Source organism: Ascaphus truei, chromosome 8, assembly GCF_040206685.1.
Source record: "Ascaphus truei isolate aAscTru1 chromosome 8, aAscTru1.hap1, whole genome shotgun sequence".
Lineage (NCBI taxonomy): Eukaryota > Metazoa > Chordata > Amphibia > Anura > Ascaphidae > Ascaphus > Ascaphus truei.
The window spans coordinates 43,378,226-43,397,054 of NC_134490.1; the positions used below are offsets into that span (position 1 = coordinate 43,378,226).

Sequence of the window (18,829 nt, forward strand, 5' to 3'; positions counted from 1 at the left end):
CCAGATAGGGGTTACCCGAGATTTTTCAAAATACTCCAAGGGTTCCTCCAAACCAAAAAGGTTGGAAATGACTGCGTTAAGGTTTTAAACAAAAAAAAAAAACCAGACTGATCATCTTCCAGTTAAAAAACAATAAAAAATAGAAATGAAGCATAATGTGCTTTTGAGATCCACCTCTTGCAACAGCCACGGGTAGGAGATGAAGGCAATACAAGAGGAGTATGGAGACTAACAAAAAGTGTACCGATAAATACCAAACTCAATGTGTCTCAATCTTTCTTTTCTTTTTTTTTTTTAACACAAACTTTTTTTATAAAGTGAAAACACTGGAAAAACAAAAACAGTACACAATAATGTTAACAAAAAAATAAACACTGAAAACCAGAATCTGTATTTAAAATTTTTAGACCCACACAAGTTTCTTCATCAGGTGTATGTGATATATACCTGATGGACCTTGCGTGGTTCAAAAGCTTGTAGTTTTTCATCTCTGTTGGTCCATTCAAATGTATCACACTACCTACTCATTCTTTCTTATCTGTTACTTTGAATCTAAAATAAAATTCCTGCAGCATCCATGTTTTCCATGAAGTACATGTCCATTTTATTTTTGGAAAAATGTTGACGCTACATTTTAAAAGCAGTGTTGCCAACTTCCAATAAAATACAAATCTAAAAAATATGGTACAACAGAAAATCCCTTGTGCAAATCAAAACCTAATAATTTGTATGGCAGTGACCAGAATAAAAAAACCTAATAACTTAAATAAATAAAGTAAATAGCGGCATTTTTCATAAACCATGACATCACAATGCATATTTTCCAAGTGGTGCTGTGTCATAGCACACCACCTGGCACTGCAAGACAAATTACAGACTAATCAGGAAAGCATCAGTCTCCCTTACTAAAATATATGATTGCTTTTACAAATATATCCAAATCCAATACAAGGAACTTTCCAGGGAAATGTTCATGCCAAGGATATACTGAGGTTAGAGTTATTAATTCCTTGAGATTAGAGGCAAAGAGAGGGTTCTTTACAGTAAGGACAGTGAAAATGTTGATTTTTCAACAATTGGAGACTGTAATGGCAGATACAGTGGGTAAGTTTTAAAAAAACAGATTGCAGATCTTTAGTAGAAATAAAAGGTATACAGGTATATGCCAAATATGGGCAGAGCATTGGCTCAGGCAGTGATCAGATTGTCATTACTGGCCGTAGCAGGCCCACCCACTGGGGGAATTGCAGGGACATCTGTCCTGGCCTGGTGGCAAAGGAAGGCCCACTTTGGCAGTCCGAACCTGGAAGTTGGGTCCCCCCGAAACTCTGGCCCAACTTCTGTTTTTGGCCACCTAGGTGACCCTCACACTACAGGTAGGGCCTTAAGGGGGGGAGAAAGCAGAGAGGGGGGGGGGGAAGTGAGACATGAGAGAGGTGGGGAGGAGAGAAAGGAAGGGAGAGAAGAGAGAGAAGGGGGGGAAAGGAGAGAGAGGAGGGAGGGGAGAGTGGGAAAGAGTAGGGAAGGGTAGAGTGAGAAAGAGGAGGATAAGTGAGAAAGAGGAGGATAAGTGAGAAAGAGGATAAGTGAGGGGGATGGGGAAAGAGTGGGTGAGGTTGAGGCGGGAGAGGTGCAGATAGTGAGAGAAAGGAGGGGGGAGATATAGGAGGGAGAGAGGGACAGTGAATGAGGTGGGGTGAGCAGGGGAGTGATAGAGGCAGAGCATAAAAGAAGTGGGGTGAGACTATGGAGTGTGAAAATGGGAGAGTGAGAGGGGGGAGTGTGAAAGATTGGGTAAAGAGAGAGGCAGTGGGGAAAGAGTGAGAGAAGGGAGGGGTAGAGGGGTGAGAGGGAGATAGAAGTGTGAAAGAAAGATAGAGGGGGAGTATGTGAGAGGGGAAACTCGCAGGGACACTTACACCGCCCCCCTCCCCATTCAACAAGTGAAGACTCAAGTCCTTGGCCCTAAGAAATCTGTCGGCAGCTCTGCTTACTGTTATCACAAAATATTTTTTCCAAAGCGAGACATCATTTTCAAATTCTGCAGTTTTTGTTTGTTTGTTTTTGTTAAAAGTATAGGATCAGTATCTCACCCAGTCAGAATTTAACAAAACAAAATGGCTGCTGGCCACGTTATTGCTGGTGAGCCAATCACTGAGGGAAATGCCCCTATTTATATGGGGCATTCCACTTACTAATTGACTGCCATCAGCCAGCACCCCATGTTTGTACCAGAGTCTTCCCCAGTGATACTCAATGAAATCCATAATAAGGAAGCAGTGATTTTGCTTTGTGGTTACATTAAAATAATTAGTAAAACATATGGTGGGGATTGCTGGTTTGGATACAAGTATGCACTAGGTCAATATTTTTTATGTCTCTAAACATCAGCAGTATGTACTTGATAGTTAAAAATTATTGAATTACGTTTATATGCTTGGAAATTATTTTCCAAAATTGCACTGTACAGTCATATGCAAAAGATACTTTACTGACCTTTTAAAAACTTGTATAATTTTCTTATGTTTGTACTTGCAGGGAAAATGAGGTTTGCTGACGAGTTGATGGAGAGTTGATACCGAGTATGTAAACAATTCTCACTACATTTCTCATTCCCACTCTTAAACCAGCCTTATAATTACCATGTGTCTTCGCCTTTGGACAAAGGAGTTTGATTTTCCCTTGTTCCCCACTGGTGTCAGGGTGTTAAGCAGGACTTTATACAAACAAAGCACACCCCTCTCCTTCCATGACTCTTGACTGATTAACTAATAAGCTACTGTAATAGTGGATACACTAGATTGACGTACACACTAGATTGACGTACTCCCATTCAGAGACCCTGCTGAAAGGAAACCCCCCCAAACAATCTTTAAGCAAGATCACCTTTGTTCAAGGAAGCCAATTAGAATGTTAAGTTGTTAATGTTTTTGTGCACTATGCGACTTATTCAGGTACTGTAGCTTCAATAAGTGAGTTTATTGAGCGAGTTTGCATGTGTAGTTATTCAGAAAGCTCCAATAACATGGCAAACTCGCTCAAACTAGATCGCTTCTTCCCGATTGATAGCATTCCGGCTCAGAAAAAACGAGTGCTAGCTAACAAAATGCTCAAACTCGCATTTTATGACAAATTAAGCTATTCCGGTAGCTCAGATATTCACATCGCGGCTGCAACTCGCACATTGTGATCTCGCCACAAGTCACGTGACGCAGGAAATTTAAACAACGCAGGGAGATACCGGCACCTGTAACTCGGGAAGCAAGGGGTCCTCAAGGCTGACATTAATGTGGTTCATCTCCGGAGCCCCCTGCTTCAATACTGTGTTATTAAAATAAAATAAAAACAGTGCAATCGCCTGTAAGAGCTGTGCAGGGAGGTGCAGCTCTCTCTGTGCAGGGAGGTGCAGCTCTCTCTGTGCAGGGAGGTGCAGCTCTCTCTGTGCAGGGAGGTGCAGCTCTCTCTGTGCAGGGAGGTGCAGCTCTCTCTGTGCAAGGAGGTGCAGCTCTCTCTGTGCAGGGAGGTGCAGCTCTCTGTGCAGGGAGATGCAGCTCTCTCTGTGCAGGGAGATGCAGCTCTCTGTGCAGGGAGATGCAGCTCTCACAGACTGCAGGGAGATCACACAGGCAAATCTAATGAAAAGACAGAGATAAAGGCACTGCCATCCTGAGCGATTTGGCATTTTCCTACCGAACAGTATCTGACTTGCAATAACTCTTTCTGAATACTGTGATAACACAAACATCAGACCGTGAGGTACATCAGGGGTGCAAACTGGGGGGGGTGCAGGATTCTTCGGGGGGGGAGGCATGGCGGTTTCATAGGCCCCGCGCTCTTCCCCCAAGGCATTTAAATGAATGCTGGGGATCGTGTGAGGCCTCTGCAACTTCACTTACCTTGTCTATTGCGTCACGTGACCCCGCTGTGTCATTTGATGCCGAGAGCCGGAGACAAGTTATTTAAAATTTTGTGGGGAAGAGCGAGGAGCCTCTGTAAGAACCTCTTTCCCCCCCACGTTTGCACACCCCTGCTGTAGGCAGTGTGATACTTTTTACTTTATCAGCAGATAGTTAAGTTACAAGTAGGGGATACGTTAAGGTTTTAAACAAAAAAAAACACCAGACTGATCATCTTAAAGTTAAAAAACAATAAAAAAAATAGAAATGAAGCATAATGTGCTTTTGAGATCCACCTCTTGCAGCAGCCAAAGGTAGGAGATAAAGGCAACACAAGGGGAGTATGGAGATTAACAAAAAGTGTACCGATAAATACCAAACTCAATGTGTCTCAATCTTTCTTCTTCTTTTTTTTTTTTTTTTTTTAACACATTTTTTTTTTTTAAACACTGGAAAAAATAAAACCGTAAACAATAATGTTAACAAAAAATAAACAAACACTGAAAACCAGAATCTGTATTTAAAAACTTTAGACCCACACAAGTTTCTTCATCAGGGTAAAGCAGGGAAAGATTGCGCACCCCTGAGGTATGTCATGACAAAATGTTCAATTTGACATTGATTTTAAATCGAAGCTACCTGAATAGTCCCCAATGATGGAAACAGTTTGAGGAACAATTGCTGATGGAGACATGTGAATGGATATTCCAGGCAAAAGGTGACACACTGTGTGCTCATTTGCATGTCATTTCCCAGAATACCTTGCTGCAGTGGGAGCACTGTATACTAGGTGATAATGGTTGAAAGGCAGGGTTGCAGACCTGTCTAAGACAGGGGTTCTCAAGGCCAATCCTCAAGACCCTTCAGGTCAGGTTTTCAGGATATCCCTATTCTAGCACAGGTGGCTCAATCAGTCCCTGCTGCAGCACAGGTGCTGAAGCTGTGATGTCCTTAAAACCTGACCTGTTGTGGGGTCTTGAGGGCTGGAGTTGAGAATCGCTGGTCTAAGACATGTGAATGTGCTCACAAGTGATACTCTTAATTGGCTATATGCTAACGGTGGAGGTTTTTTTGTTGCCTTTTTCACCCACCATAACTTAAAATATACACATACACACACACTTATTTAATTTGCTCTATATCACCTATTGCACATAGCTATGAAAATGTATTATGTGGTATAGATCTTTTACTTAAACTTTTCTTAATGGAAAGTCTTTAATCGCTTTTAGCAGACTTGGGTTTGTCAAAGTAAACATATTGGAAAAGTCTCATCTTCAGGAAAGGTCATTTGTCCATAGACCTTGCTTCTTGCCTGCTGGTGTATTTGCTTGTATCTTGATTAGATATTTTTCTGATCCTCTACAAACTAAACTTATTCTGCTTTCAAACTTTACCCATCCCTTGCTGGTTCATGCTTGCAGTTTCATTTTATTCAGTCACTGATGGTCTGTATTGGGGATCTTATAGTCCAACAGTCACCATTTCATAATGTATGTTCAGTTCATAATTTTTTTATTATTATAAGTATTACACCTTACATTACACATTCAGTTCATTGACAATAGGTATTCTTTTTACTTTTTCAGGTACTGGAAAGACACACCTAAGAAATTAATCTCAAAGCGTGAAGCAGTATATTTTCATTAGAATTATACATTTGTTGTTTTCACTTAATGGGAACTTTATATACCACAGATTTATCAAGGAAAAAAAACATTTTGTGGATGATAAATCAGCAAGAAAAAAAGCAGAGCGCATCATTTTTATCTGGCATCAATATGTTAAGACAACCTGCACACATTTTGCCCCATACTGTATGTGCAGTTTGAGATTTGAGTTTCACTAGGAGTAGTTAGATAGAAGTTGTGTGATGCACATAATATAGTGGGATGTACTTCATCAGAACCTGCGTGTCTCAACTTTTTTTTTTCTCTCAGTAACTAGTATTCCAAACCTCTGCCGGGTCTTGGGTTTCATAAACCTTTATGCATTTGACAAAGTTGCTAGTAAAAAATGATGCAACGCTTCTAAAAGATGGGATAGTCATGTTTCAGTCTCCCAGCTTTAAAACCGGAGCAAATAAATAAATAAATAAATCAAAATCGGGATGTAGAGCAGGAAACGGATTATAGTACAAAACAACAACAGCAACAAAACAGCAGCAGATTTAACAAACACAATCCCATTGATTGAAGGGGAATCTTATTTAATCAATCTGTTTTTGATAAAGCTTTGCCCTTACTTGGCAGCCCTATTCCACCCCATGGGCATTATGCTTACAAAAAGTATTATTATTTAAGATATTTATCAGTGCTCAAAGTAGCTTTATAAAGTAGTGGTACTGTGTCTGATTGAAAAAATATTGTGATTTGGGTGTGTTAATGGGGGGAGGGGAGGGTGGAGTTACATGATGCACATATTAGAAAAACTTTGATTATAAATCATTTTTACATTTTATATAGCTCTATGTAGAATTTTATTTATGTTTAATGTGTCTCGACCCAATTCTCAGGGGCTTGAGACCCAAGGCTTGTCTCTTAATGTCTCTAGGCTGCCAATCTGGTTTCCTAAGATTATAGAAAAGGACCTACAAATAAACAAACTGGAAAGCAGAACATTTTACATGATGTGGTTATTCAAACACCAGAAGCCGTAAACATTTTTGTATTTGTGGTAGTCCTGTTGCATGTTTGGGTATATTACAAAATATGTCGTTGAAGAATCGCATTATATGATTAATTGCCAGGATTTGTCTTTTGCTTATGTACACACTAATATTTTGCTACTAATGTACAATATTAAACAACTGATTTAGTTTAAAAAAAAAAACATTATTTCATTGTTTATGGGCTTTGAGATGCAGTTATTCCATAAAAAAAATAAGAGAAGTATAAATATATGTGATGATTTATTAAACTGTTGCAGCACATTATTTTCAGTCTCAATATACATATATAGATCGCGCAACTAACTTTCCTTGTGGCCAGGGGATTGGTGAAAACAACCACAGTAACCCATGGCTGCTGGCAAAGCATCGCAAATCGAGCAGCTGCGGCTGCCCACGGATGTTGCTAGAGCAGTGAGAAATTGATTCTTCCCCCTCATGTCTCCAAGAACAATAAGTAGAGCAGCTAGGACATTTGAATGAAACAACATCTCTATTCTTTAACCGTTATGAAAGCATTAAATAATTCAGTATTTATATGTATGGATATTTACTGTGTGAACTGTAAAAAGGTTGTACTGATTTTGCGCACACATATTGAACATTTTCAAGCAATGTGGTTTATAAATGTTTCCCTTTCTTCTTTTTGGACAACTACAAACTCCATAGTGTATGTCAGTATGTCAGTATGTCAGCAAAACTTGTAAATACCTCAACACTGTAAATCTTGACAGAGATCCCCAAAAAGGGTAGAAATTTGGACAGCTCTCATTCTAGGATTGGGAAAAGTCAAAGGGGTTTATTCACATACTGTAGCTCCAAAGTGTGACAAACCGCTTCTAAATTGCTCTTAAGAGGCGGATTGGCATGCTTTGCTATTCTGTAAACTCTTCTCGCATGTCCAGTCCGTGCCTAAAAGGCATTTTTAGAAGTGGTTTCACTCCGGCTCAGGTAATCCGATCGTTTTGTCAAAAAAGCCTCCAAATGGCTTATTTTCTACAAAAACTGTAATTCTAGTTGTTGTTATGCAAAACCATTAATGTACTTGTGTTAAGCTTTCTATATTAATTTTAGCCATTTTACACTAAAGTTTAACTCATGATGTACATTTTACAAATAATTTGGTCCCCTATACAATATTAATATGCCACAAAACAGTACATAGAAACTATCGGCACCACTATTACTAATAAAATAAATAATAGCAATAAATATGATCATTAACTATAACTGCAATTAATGTACTTACTAGTAATAATAACAAATATAATAACAGTTAATATTAATAATAGCAAATCATAATAAAATCCAGGGCTGTACATATCATTTTTGGACGCACAAGCCCCAGCATGTTTTTTTCTTTTTTTGGGGGGTTAGATCAAATAACTTGGCCACGGTCACATGGAGATCAGAGTTATTGCATTTACTCACTGCACCACTCCTTCAATGTGCCATAATAATGTGAAGTCACCAATGGACTCATAAAAAGTCACATATCCTAATTAGCTGCCTATTGACACTCCATTAAATACTCACTTCATAAACTAAAGTCTGCATGTATGTGCCAACATGGCACAGAAATGTTCATAGATTCCATCATCATTTATTTTTTTAAAGTAAATACAGGCCTCCACCTAAGGCGACATTGCAATGCTTTACAGTCAGTTTGAGAACAACTACAATTAAATACAATTATTTTGTTACACAAGAGACAGACAGGAAAAGCCAGAGTTATAATACATTATTGCATTAAATGAACAAAGGTTATACATTCAATGTATAGGCATTTCATGGAGAATGAGAAATGTGATTATGGGCATATGCAACATTTACAGACAGGATTAAAATTGTCAGAAGAGGTAGGATAGGCCTGCAATGTGTTGTTAAAAGAGGCCCTGCCTCATGGAGCTTACAATCTATAAGGCAAGATAGGTTGAAACTTTGGGTACAGTGTTGATGAGTTTTAGAATGCTATAGAGCAGCTATATTACCAAACATCAGCGAACGGCAGCAAAGGACCTTGATTTCTTTGGAGATGATAATTAGGATGTTGAACCAGGGCAAAGCAGTTGATGTGATCTTAGATTTGACAAAGGCTTTGATACAGTGCCATTCAAGAGGTTAGTGTACAATGTAATGGAAATTTGTCTGGGTGAAACCGGTGATGCAGTAGCGGCAAAGGCTACAAGAATATTATGTATAAGACTGGTTGAAGGGAGCATAAATCTTTAATAAGGTCTGATCTCAATTATGGAGTACAGCAAACAGATAAGGCGCTCCTGTCAATTAAATTGAATAACACAAGCACAATATGAAAGTTAGGAAGTGAAGCAAACAAAAATTCTATTTGTTCAACCACATTAGCCAAAGAGTTAGGCCTCGGTCCCGCTGCGCTCGTTGGCGCGGGCGGCAATGTAGCGAGTTCCCCACCAGCAGGGGAATCCTCGCGAGCCGGTCCCGGTCCCCACTGGCGGCACAGCTGACTACACGCTGTCGCGCGTCAGCCGCTGGAGACACCAGAGAATGGTGTTTTCTAGCTTTGACGCGTGACGTGTGTGGCTGTGAGCCAATGGGGAGGGGAGGCTGCGGGAGGAGGAGAGGCTTCGGGGAGCGGGGAGGAGTGTGGAGTGAAAGCAGGTGAGTGCCTTTCTCTGTGTGTGTGTCTGTGTGTGCGCGTGCGTGCCTGTCTGTCTGTGTGTGTGTGTATGAGTGCGTGAGTGCCTGCCTGTGTGTGCGCGCGTGTGTATGAGTGCGTGAGTGCCTGCCTGCGTGTGTGTGTGTGTATGAGTGCCTGCGTGTGTGTGTGTTTAATACTTACCGAAGCTCCAGCTCCAGCCCGAGTCCGTGGAGGGAGGGGGGGGGAGAGTAGCGGGTCCCTCCGCTCAAGCCACGCCCCCCCTCCCTGTCAAACCGCCCACCTCCCGCTCCGGCTCCCTACAGACCGCATATCGCGGTCTGTGTATCTCAGCGCACCGCCTGTCAGCAGTGCGGGTGCGCTGACTCTGGGAGCGGGGCCTTAGCCTTATGTTACGTGGTAAAGCCTGATGAAGGAGCCTTGTGCCCTCTACTGCTCTAACTGCTCTCGGACAACACAGTTGAATAGAATTTTAGGATATTTAGTGCCACCTCTAACATACATACTGTACAGTGCTGTGCTTGAATTAAAACATGATCTTTCTAATGATCTGATCGGCATCAGGTAGTCATTTTCTCCCTTGAGAAAATAGCCAACTGTTGCAGAGTGGGTTGGTGCGCCTTTCTCTTCTGGATCAATACAACTATAAATATCATAGAAGTATATTACCCAATAGGCATTTAGCAACAGTTGAACTCAATAGACTTTCCAACCCAAACAATTGTTACTACAGCACAACGCAAGAAATCAGGATGAAAAAAAGACAAATAGAAGACAGTTTGTACAAAACAATGTTTTTCATAGAGAACCATGGCCACTGGCATGCTTGTTTAAATACCAGAAACCTCAACTTTCATAAAACTAAATCTAATCATTCAAAATGAGAAATAAGATAGTGACAAGTCTGTTAACCCCCATAGGATTTTCATATATTTCACACCTAAAATGTTAATAGATCTTAATCTAAGTCCTAATAGATAAAGATAACCTGATCAAACAAAGGACACAAAAACATGATACTTTTTCAACATTTATGTATAAACAACCGATTCAACATTCAAAACCATGTGTGAAAAAGTATGTGAACCTTTAGATTCAGTAGCTAGTGGCGCCCCCTTGAGCAGCAATGACTTCAACCAAGCGTTTCATGTAACTGCTGTTCAGTCTCAAACATTGATTTGAGGAATTTCAGCCCATTCCACCTTACAGAACTGGTTGAACTCAGTAAAATTTGAGCGCTTCCTTGAATGGACAGCTCACTTCAGGTCCTGCCACAACATTTCAATGAGGTTTAGGTCAGGACATTGACTAAGTCTTTCTAAAACGTGGAATTTCTTCTGATGCCTTTCTTTTGTAGATCTGCTTGAATGTTTAGCTGCATGACTCATTTTCGCTTCAGCTTAAACTCATGGACGGATGGCCTAACATTCTCCTCTTGAATCTTCTGATACAATGCAGAATTCATGACTGTTAACGATGACAGGCCACCCAGGTCCTGAGGCAGCACAGCAGCCCCAAACACACTCCCACTACCGTGTTTGATGGTTGGATGATGTTCTTCTGGTCGAACAAAGTGTTTGGTTTTCGACAAACATAACATTTCTCATTCAGGCCAAAAAGTTCTACCTTTGACTTGTCTGTCCAGAGAACATTGTTCCAGAAGTCTTGTGGATCATTGATGTGCTCTTTGGCAAACTTCCGAAGGGCAACAATGTTCTTTTTAAAGAGCAATGGTTTCCTCCTGGATATCGTTCAATAAACACCATTCTTGTTCATGACAACTTTCAGAAAAAGACTGAACACCAACATTAGCCAAGGCGAGTGGCCTGCTGATCCTTGGATGTTATTCTGGGGTTCTTTGCGACTTTATGGATGATTTACCAGTTTGTTCTTTTTGAGATTTTCGTAGGACGACCACTCCTGGGTAGTTACTGTGGTCTTGAACTTTCTCCTTTTTTAGACTACCCAACAGTGGATTGGTGGAGCCTTAAATCTTTAGAAATAGTTTTGTAAACTTTTTCTAGACTGATGAGCATCAATAACTACTTGTTTGAGGTACTCAGATTTCTTTTTATCATAGCATGACATGATTACACACAACTGTATGGTGAAGACCAAACTGACAATGTTTCGGATCTTAATATATGGTGGGGTCTCCCAAACTCACCGCTAAAGATGTACATAATTATTTACAATGTCATCTTACAAAGGGGAAAAATAAATTCCTTCCCGACAATGGCAGAATGTTGAGTCCCTTGTGGTTTTATTAAATATATATGTGTAGCACCTCCCCCACCTCCTCTGAGGACTACTACTTAACCTTATTAAGGCAGTTAGTGTAAAGGTCTAACAAGGAGGGATCACTCTGGTAGTGCCCCTCATCATGTGATGTAGGATCAGAGAAGGGATTGCCCCTCCCTTGTATGCTTGTGATCAGTGATGTCACCATAGGGAGATTGATGGCTGTAAACATCCCCACCCACTGTTCTAGAAACAGGTTCCTCAGAGTTCTTCACCATGAGTCCTGTAAATGTGTTCAAGTGTACAGCTATGTAAATTAAAGGTGCAATCCATGCACCTTTTTTAATTTTTGCACGACAGCTAAACATGTTTAGTGCACAGAGGAGGAAACAGACTGAAGCGAGTGGAGACCAGTTCCGCGAGATAAGACCACAGGATCATGCGACACAGAAGTCAAGTCAAACGCTACGGCGGTGATATTCACTCAGCTTCTCTACAAATCAGGTGTACTCGAATGGCGCTTTTGCTCTTGTAAAAGCACTGTGCACATTTTAGACTTTTTCTATTAATGATTCAAATGCATCACATCACATCATATGAGCTGTTATTCCGCTTCCCATCTCTTACACATGCCACACCAGCTACAGACCATACCAACATACAAAAGGGAGAGTTGTGAAGAAGGTGATTCGAGAGAAATATGCCCACGCCTATACCCAATCCTAGAACTTCTTTTCCAGGGTGTGGATTTTACTACACATGCTTTTAAAGAAATATCTACTGGCAAGTTCCCAAACTGAAGTGGAGAGATGCCATTTTTACCACATATTAAGCAATTTTTCCCGTTTCCCCTTCGCTATAGGACCATTTCCCCCATTTAAATTGATTACACAGGATTGAAGCAGCGGGTCTCAAGAGCTGAACCTTTCATTTCAGCTACGGGACCCCCTGCTTCCAGAGATACTTGCCTCCGAAGGGGGGGGTGTCTGCTTTTGAAAGCTCTGCATCACATGGGCCAATAGGAAGCTGTGATGTCCTCCAATGCAGCTTCTTATTGGCCCACGACGCAGGGCATTCAAAAGCAGCCATTATGTGAACCCTGCCACAGTCAGAGCTGCTACCACCAACCCCTATGGGAGGTATGCATCTCCAGAAGCAGGGATTCCTGGGGTCTAAATAAATGGGGGTTCAGCTCGGAAACCCCTGCTTCAACCCTGTGGTTTTCAGTTATGGCACGTTGCCTATGTAGTTAGCTCCTATAACAATAGCCTGATATTGTTCTCATGCTGGTAGAGGAGTACACACACAGAGTAGTAACTCCAGAGCACAGATCGGCCTCACCAGAAGGACCGTCGTAAAACTCCTTGATCCAATATGCATGGGCGAGGTAGGTAGTAACCAGGGTAACGAGGTGAAAGTTTATATGTGCCAAACTAAAGGAGTGCGCCTTCGACAAATTCTTTGGTATTCAGGGAAACACAGCGGAGGCCAAATTATTTTGGGCATAGACTTCAATCTGACGTTACATCCCGACAGTGACAAGATTAAAAAATCCAAACACTCCTACCAAGTCTCCCTATTCCAGAGCCACAGCTCTAAAGGCCTGAGAGAGGTTTAAGCTCTCTGCAACTGATAAAACATATGGAGGGAACTAAACCCAAGGACAAAAGATTATACTTTTTTTTCTCTCATCCCCATCACTCCTACTCCAGGATAGACCTTATAACTACAAGTGCTGACCCGATTCCCCAAATCATAAACTCAAAACATCCATAACATAAGTTGGTCTGACCATGCTCTGGTAGAAATAGAGGTGATTAACATACAATCTAAGCCACATCATACTCACTAGAAACTTAATGAAGCTTTAATAAAAATCCCATAAATAGCCCGAGACTTAAAGAACTAGAAGCCCTTTTCTAGACAAATGAGGGAAGTGCTGCCTCGTGGTCAACCCTCTGGAAGGCCCATAAGTTCACAATAAGAGGCAAGATAAGTATAGCAACAGCCAGGCAAAAATTTAATTACTTCAAGAGAAGGTGGACCCATTATCAGCAAAACATAAAATGGACCAATCAGAGACAACTCTTGAAAAATTAAAAAAATCCAATACTGAACTGGGAGTGCTGCTTGCAACACAGACGGAGCAAGGATTGAAATGGACAAAGAGAAAGTTTTTTGAAAAATCTAATAAAGCAGATTCCATGCTAGCGGCCAGACTGAGGAATAAAACTTATAGTATTTAATGTATTTGAACTACCTCAGGAGATCTGACCTCCAAACCAAAATTGATAGTGACGGAATTTTATAAATACCATAAAAAAAATGCTGCGGGCATCTCTTTACCTTGTTCACAAAGAGGGCAAAGATCCTACTGATTGCGGAAGCTATTGTCCAATTTCACTTAGCTAAAAGTTTGGAATATATTTTTAGGTTAGAGTTAACAGATTAAGTAGTATTCTCCCCAATCTTATACATCCTAACCAAGTAGGATTTAGATCAGTCAGGCCGCTGACAACGTAAGAAAAATGATAGCTTTGACATACACGACTCAGAAAAATAATATACCTTCAATGCTGCTCGGCCTGGATGCGGAGAAAGCATGCAACCGTATTAATTGGTCATATTTGCAAATGTTTTTGACACTTTGATTTGAAGGAACATATTTAGTAGCAGTTCGGGCATTATATACAACTCCCTTTGCTAAAGTAACCACCTATGGCTTCTCTTCCGACCCAATAATGAATAAAAATGGCACACGTCAAGACTGCCCGTTATCACCTCTTCTATTTGCTTTATGCATGGAGCCTCTGGCGGCGCACATACGTGGAAATTCAGATATCTTAGGTATAAAAATGGGATCTCAAGAATCAAGTTAGCTCTATTCACTGATGGTTATGCTTATACTATCTAAACACCTCACATCTCTCCCAAATCGATTTAGTGAACTAAACCAGTTTAACAAATGCTCAGGGTTTAAAAATTAATACCACCAAATCAGAGGCTCAAAATATAAATCTTAGGAGTAAGACATGTAAACTAATTTCGACTTTCGATGGCAATCTTAGTCTCTAACATATTTGGGAGTATTCATTACCAAGGGTTATACATTTCTATACCAAGCAGACTACCCTAAATTGCTAAAAAAATAAATAAAACACACATTACACAATCACCTACAAACTTGGACCAGATTTAACATCTCACTTATAGGTAGGATTCAATCAATAAAAATTAACCTCTTGCCAAGGTTATTATATCTATTCCAAACATTACCCATCCCTATTATTCAAGGTGACATTCCCAACCTCTAATCTTATATACAAAAATGTATCTGGAATAACAAAAGGTCCAGAAAAAACAGGGGAGTACTCACACAGCCATCGAGAGCAAAGGGTCTAGCGCTGCCGTGTCTGACCTACTACAAAGCAGCATAAGCAGGTCAATTAATACAATGGCATAACAATCCAGAGCTATGGGGCTGGGTGATGCTTGAAGCCGCCATAGTCCACCCGACAAAGCTAGATATGCTGATATGGTTGCCCCAAAAGAAAAGGAATTTAAAAAAAAAAAAAAGACACATTACCCACTATAGCTCATTCCCTAAAACTATGGGAGATTAAATTTAAATACAAACTAACCTGAAAGAAAACCCTTATAGCACTGTGGGGGAATATGGATTTCATTCTAGAGTTCGAAAGGATATGCTTAGATGACAGAAAGGTTTTGTCTCCCAATTAGATCCATATTTTGCCCTGCCAGAACCTGACCAACGTAGTGTATTAAAATACATGGCAAAATGTGAATCAGATTTAAATGAAATGCTGAAGACGACGATTGGGCAGATATTTGAGGCTGCAGCCACAGGCTCAATAAAGAAATCTGTCAAAGAGAACAATTATAAAGTTACGTTAGATAGTATATATCCCTACTAATAATCCCCATATTCTGTCTGTAACAGGGGAGTTATCCCTGTTCAGGTAATGTGCCTCTAATCCAGCAGTGTGGTGGTTAACTCCTGGTAGTCAATTAATCAACACCACCTGCCTGATTAGCTTTTAAGAAAAGCCTGTCTTTTGAGACAGGAAGGGAGATTGTCCTTGACTCTCACAACTTGTGAGACTGACATGGGGACACTTGTCTTTAGCCCTGCCAAAAGAAACAGCAGAGCTGCTTTCAAGACACAGGGGAAACTTCTAAACCTGAATGCTGACAAAACCTGAGGAAAGATAGCAATGCAGGAACAGAGAAGATTTTCCCTCTAACCACAAGGAACAGATAAGACTTTCATTTATGAGACTTTTTATATCTGCTTATTTCATGATATGTTTGGGGCTGGGAGACATGCTTATCTAAAGGGAGTTGTGGACTGAATAGTATTTCACTAGAAGTACTCCCAAGTGAATAGAAGCTTTGTTTACCCCTTGTTTGGATGGTTTCCTGATATTAAGGAAACAGGTGCAATAACAGCCTTATTTAATTTCACCATAACCAGTCTCCCTTGCATACCTCTGTGCGCGTCCGCCTACACTTTCAAAAGCGGAAAACAAATTGCTCACAAATATATACAGAGCCACTAGATGTGAGATGGCCTTTGTGTGGGGGGAGGAAAAATAAATAAATGACTTTCGTCCATCATAGAGAATCTGGTTTATTTGTGAGATGGAAAAGATGACAGGTTTTTGCAACGACTCATGCTTGAGATTCCAGAAGGTTTGGCAACCCTGGTTATATTACACAGGTGGTCCCATGCTGAACATGGACATAGTCGTGCTTTAACCTAAAACCTGGCTACTGACTTCCCCTACCTCTTTTCTTTTGTACCCCCCAAACCCTTCCCCAATGATGTACCATTGAAAAAGCAATAAAAACAAACCCCCCCAAAAAGTGTGTGTGTGTGTATGTATGTATGTACACACGTATGTGTATGTATACACACACACACGTGTATGTAGACATGTATGTGTATGTATACACACACGTGTATGTAGACATGTATGTGTATATTAAAACACACGTGTATGTAGACATGTATGTATACACACACACACACACACACACACACACACACACACACACACACACACACACACACACACACACACACACACACGTACGTATGTGTATGTACACAAACACACACGACCAAGTGCTCATAACAAAAAAAAAACAAAACAATACTCATACAGCAGTGCAGCATACAGGACAATAAACAGAACTGTAAACCTTTTATTACTTGATAATGGAATGTTTAACAAAAACAAAATATTTGGTTATGAACAAGAAAAAGTTTATTACAAGACAATGTAATCTGGTCACAGTAATTCAAGCTGTACAAGACTGTAAAAAAAATGACAAACGAAAATACTCATGGCTAACACGTTGTCCACTATGCAATCATTATTTAAAAATGAAATATTTTAAATATTTAGTAGCGATGGGTAAACCGGGGGTCATTCAGTCTATTCTGTCCTCCAAAGCTGCCTCCTTGAAGACTCAATGCCTCCGACATGCTCTGGGAACTTTCACCCTGTAGAAAGCTGCTGTGTCTAAGAGGAAGTGGGTTGTACGTGTTAGAACGGCTACTGACATAAATAAAACAGACATTAAAAACAGTTTGATACTTAGGAGTTAGCTGGTCACAACTAACACACACAGGCCCAAATCCACAAAAGGGTTCCAAGCTTTAGTATGCTTTTAGTCCTATTCATATGAATGAGCCAAGGTGTGCCAAGGCTTAGCACTCGTGGATCTGGGCCAAATTTGCCATGGCTTTCTGGGACATTTTCGGTAAAAGTGTAATGCCTCTAGAGACTAAAATTAGCCAATAACCGGAACAAATCCACAGCTATTATAGCAATGGCGTGGCAGTGATGGCCCCTTTTATGTCAGGGGGACTCCTTTCTGGCTGCAGCTCACAACATCAGTCATCATCTGGCACATTTATGACAATACAATTTCAAAGAATGACAGTTGATTTATGCGGTTACCAGCAGATATGGAAACTGCAGATTAACTGATTGGCAGCCACCTAAATACACCATAATATTTAAGTGATTTTATCACAGTGCACCATTTAATTACGTGCACCCATCACGGTTAGCGCAGTACAAATTTCCTTTATTACCAGCAGATATGGCAACAGCAATTGAGTACTGAAAAGCTTGCAGCTAAGTGACACTTGAATGGGTGCCGTTCCCACAAATATAATCTATTCTGAAACAGAGGTCACGTAATGCATTTTAAAGCAGATTAAAAACCTTACTTAAAATCTTTTCAAGCCAGTCACATTTCTATTTAAATGGCTTAAAACCTGCAGTTGTGTTCACATAGCAACTCCTGCTGTTTATTCTTACTTTCTCCGTCCCACACGACAGCACGGAGCCGTTTTCCATGAACACTACAAAGGATGTTATCTTAATTTCAGAAAGATTCTTATGGTCTACTAATGTGACAGGGTATTAGCAGCCATATTAATATAGATTTTGGGCTCTTTTTTTTATTGGGAAAACCTGAAAGCCATTGAGCAGGGGGGAAAAAAAACTAGAAGTAAAAAAACGATATCCTACTGTACATATTATGAAAAAAGAAAACATGCAGAGGGAATTGCTACTTTAAAAAAATAAAAAATAGGTTTCTTATTGTTTAATTACTAAAACTGAACTTTAAACAGGATAATCAACCTTGGGAAGGGCTCTTATTTCCTCTCCTTTTGTGAGATGTCACTGTGTGATTAGCAGGGCCTTGCTCAGGAAAAGTCTCCGCCCCTCCGCTTCTCTGTATGGGATGGAGCAGGTTAAGGGTTGAAGAAAAAAACGTGACAACTGTCCCCTAACGGGTCCGAAACATTGTTCCATTTATTTTTTTTCAGGCTTGATATATAATTTTGTTAAACATTTGTGTTGCTGCTGTTGCTATTTTATCAAACAAAATCCTGCAATGCACCTCCACATTCCAAATAAAGAAAAACAGCTACATGTTTGCTTTAAGCACGGTTGCATTTGATAACAAGGAAGTCAATTACATTAAGTTGAGCTTCTCCTTCAAATGTTCAGATCTGAAACAAATAAGAGCTCTTAGGTTGATTTTGTATGGCCTCTAATACTCTGAACACAAAACAAACATGAATCCTTCCTCATAGAAAAAGTACATAGCTGTAATTATTGGGAAGAACCAAATCATCCTTTTGGTTAACCTGAATTCAGTAGTTCCAAACCTTACTTTGTGGCATATATAAATTGTGTTGATGCAATTATACAGCTTGCTTTCTTTATCACTTTCTGGGACACCCCTCTTCTTTCTTTCACTCAAGATCTTACTTTTTCTTTGCCACTTTTTGAACCTCTCAGCATGTGCATTTTTTCTGTCCCACACGAAGCTACTTTACGA

General features: G+C 40.2%; 2 protein-coding genes across 13 annotated transcripts in view; one reads left to right on the top strand and one right to left on the bottom strand.

Annotated features, from left to right (window-relative positions):
- LOC142501619 (FYN-binding protein 1-like) overlaps window positions 1-6,831 on the top strand; it is a 114,888-nt gene extending 108,057 nt beyond the window's left edge. For 2 of the 3 annotated variants that reach the window (XM_075611735.1, XM_075611734.1), the window contains 2 exons: window positions 2,539-2,582; window positions 5,486-6,831. In XM_075611735.1, coding sequence (XP_075467850.1) covers window positions 2,539-2,557 — 19 coding nt within the window. In that variant the 3' untranslated portion in view covers window positions 2,558-2,582; window positions 5,486-6,831. Of the gene's footprint in view, window positions 1-2,538; window positions 2,583-4,452; window positions 4,485-5,485 lie in introns of all 3 variants that reach the window. The other variant, XR_012803528.1, reaches the window with a different exon arrangement.
- A 9,877-nt stretch (window positions 6,832-16,708) lies between these two features.
- SAFB (scaffold attachment factor B) overlaps window positions 16,709-18,829 on the bottom strand; it is a 41,645-nt gene continuing 39,524 nt past the window's right edge. For 2 of the 10 annotated variants that reach the window (XM_075611715.1, XM_075611717.1), the window contains 2 exons: window positions 18,465-18,497; window positions 16,709-16,989 (listed from right to left, as the gene is read on the bottom strand). In XM_075611715.1, the coding sequence (XP_075467830.1) occupies window positions 16,869-16,989; window positions 18,465-18,497 (154 nt within the window). In that variant the 3' untranslated portion in view covers window positions 16,709-16,868. Of the gene's footprint in view, window positions 18,498-18,829 lie in introns of all 10 variants that reach the window. The other 8 variants (XM_075611716.1, XM_075611724.1, XM_075611720.1 and 5 more) reach the window with 6 other exon arrangements.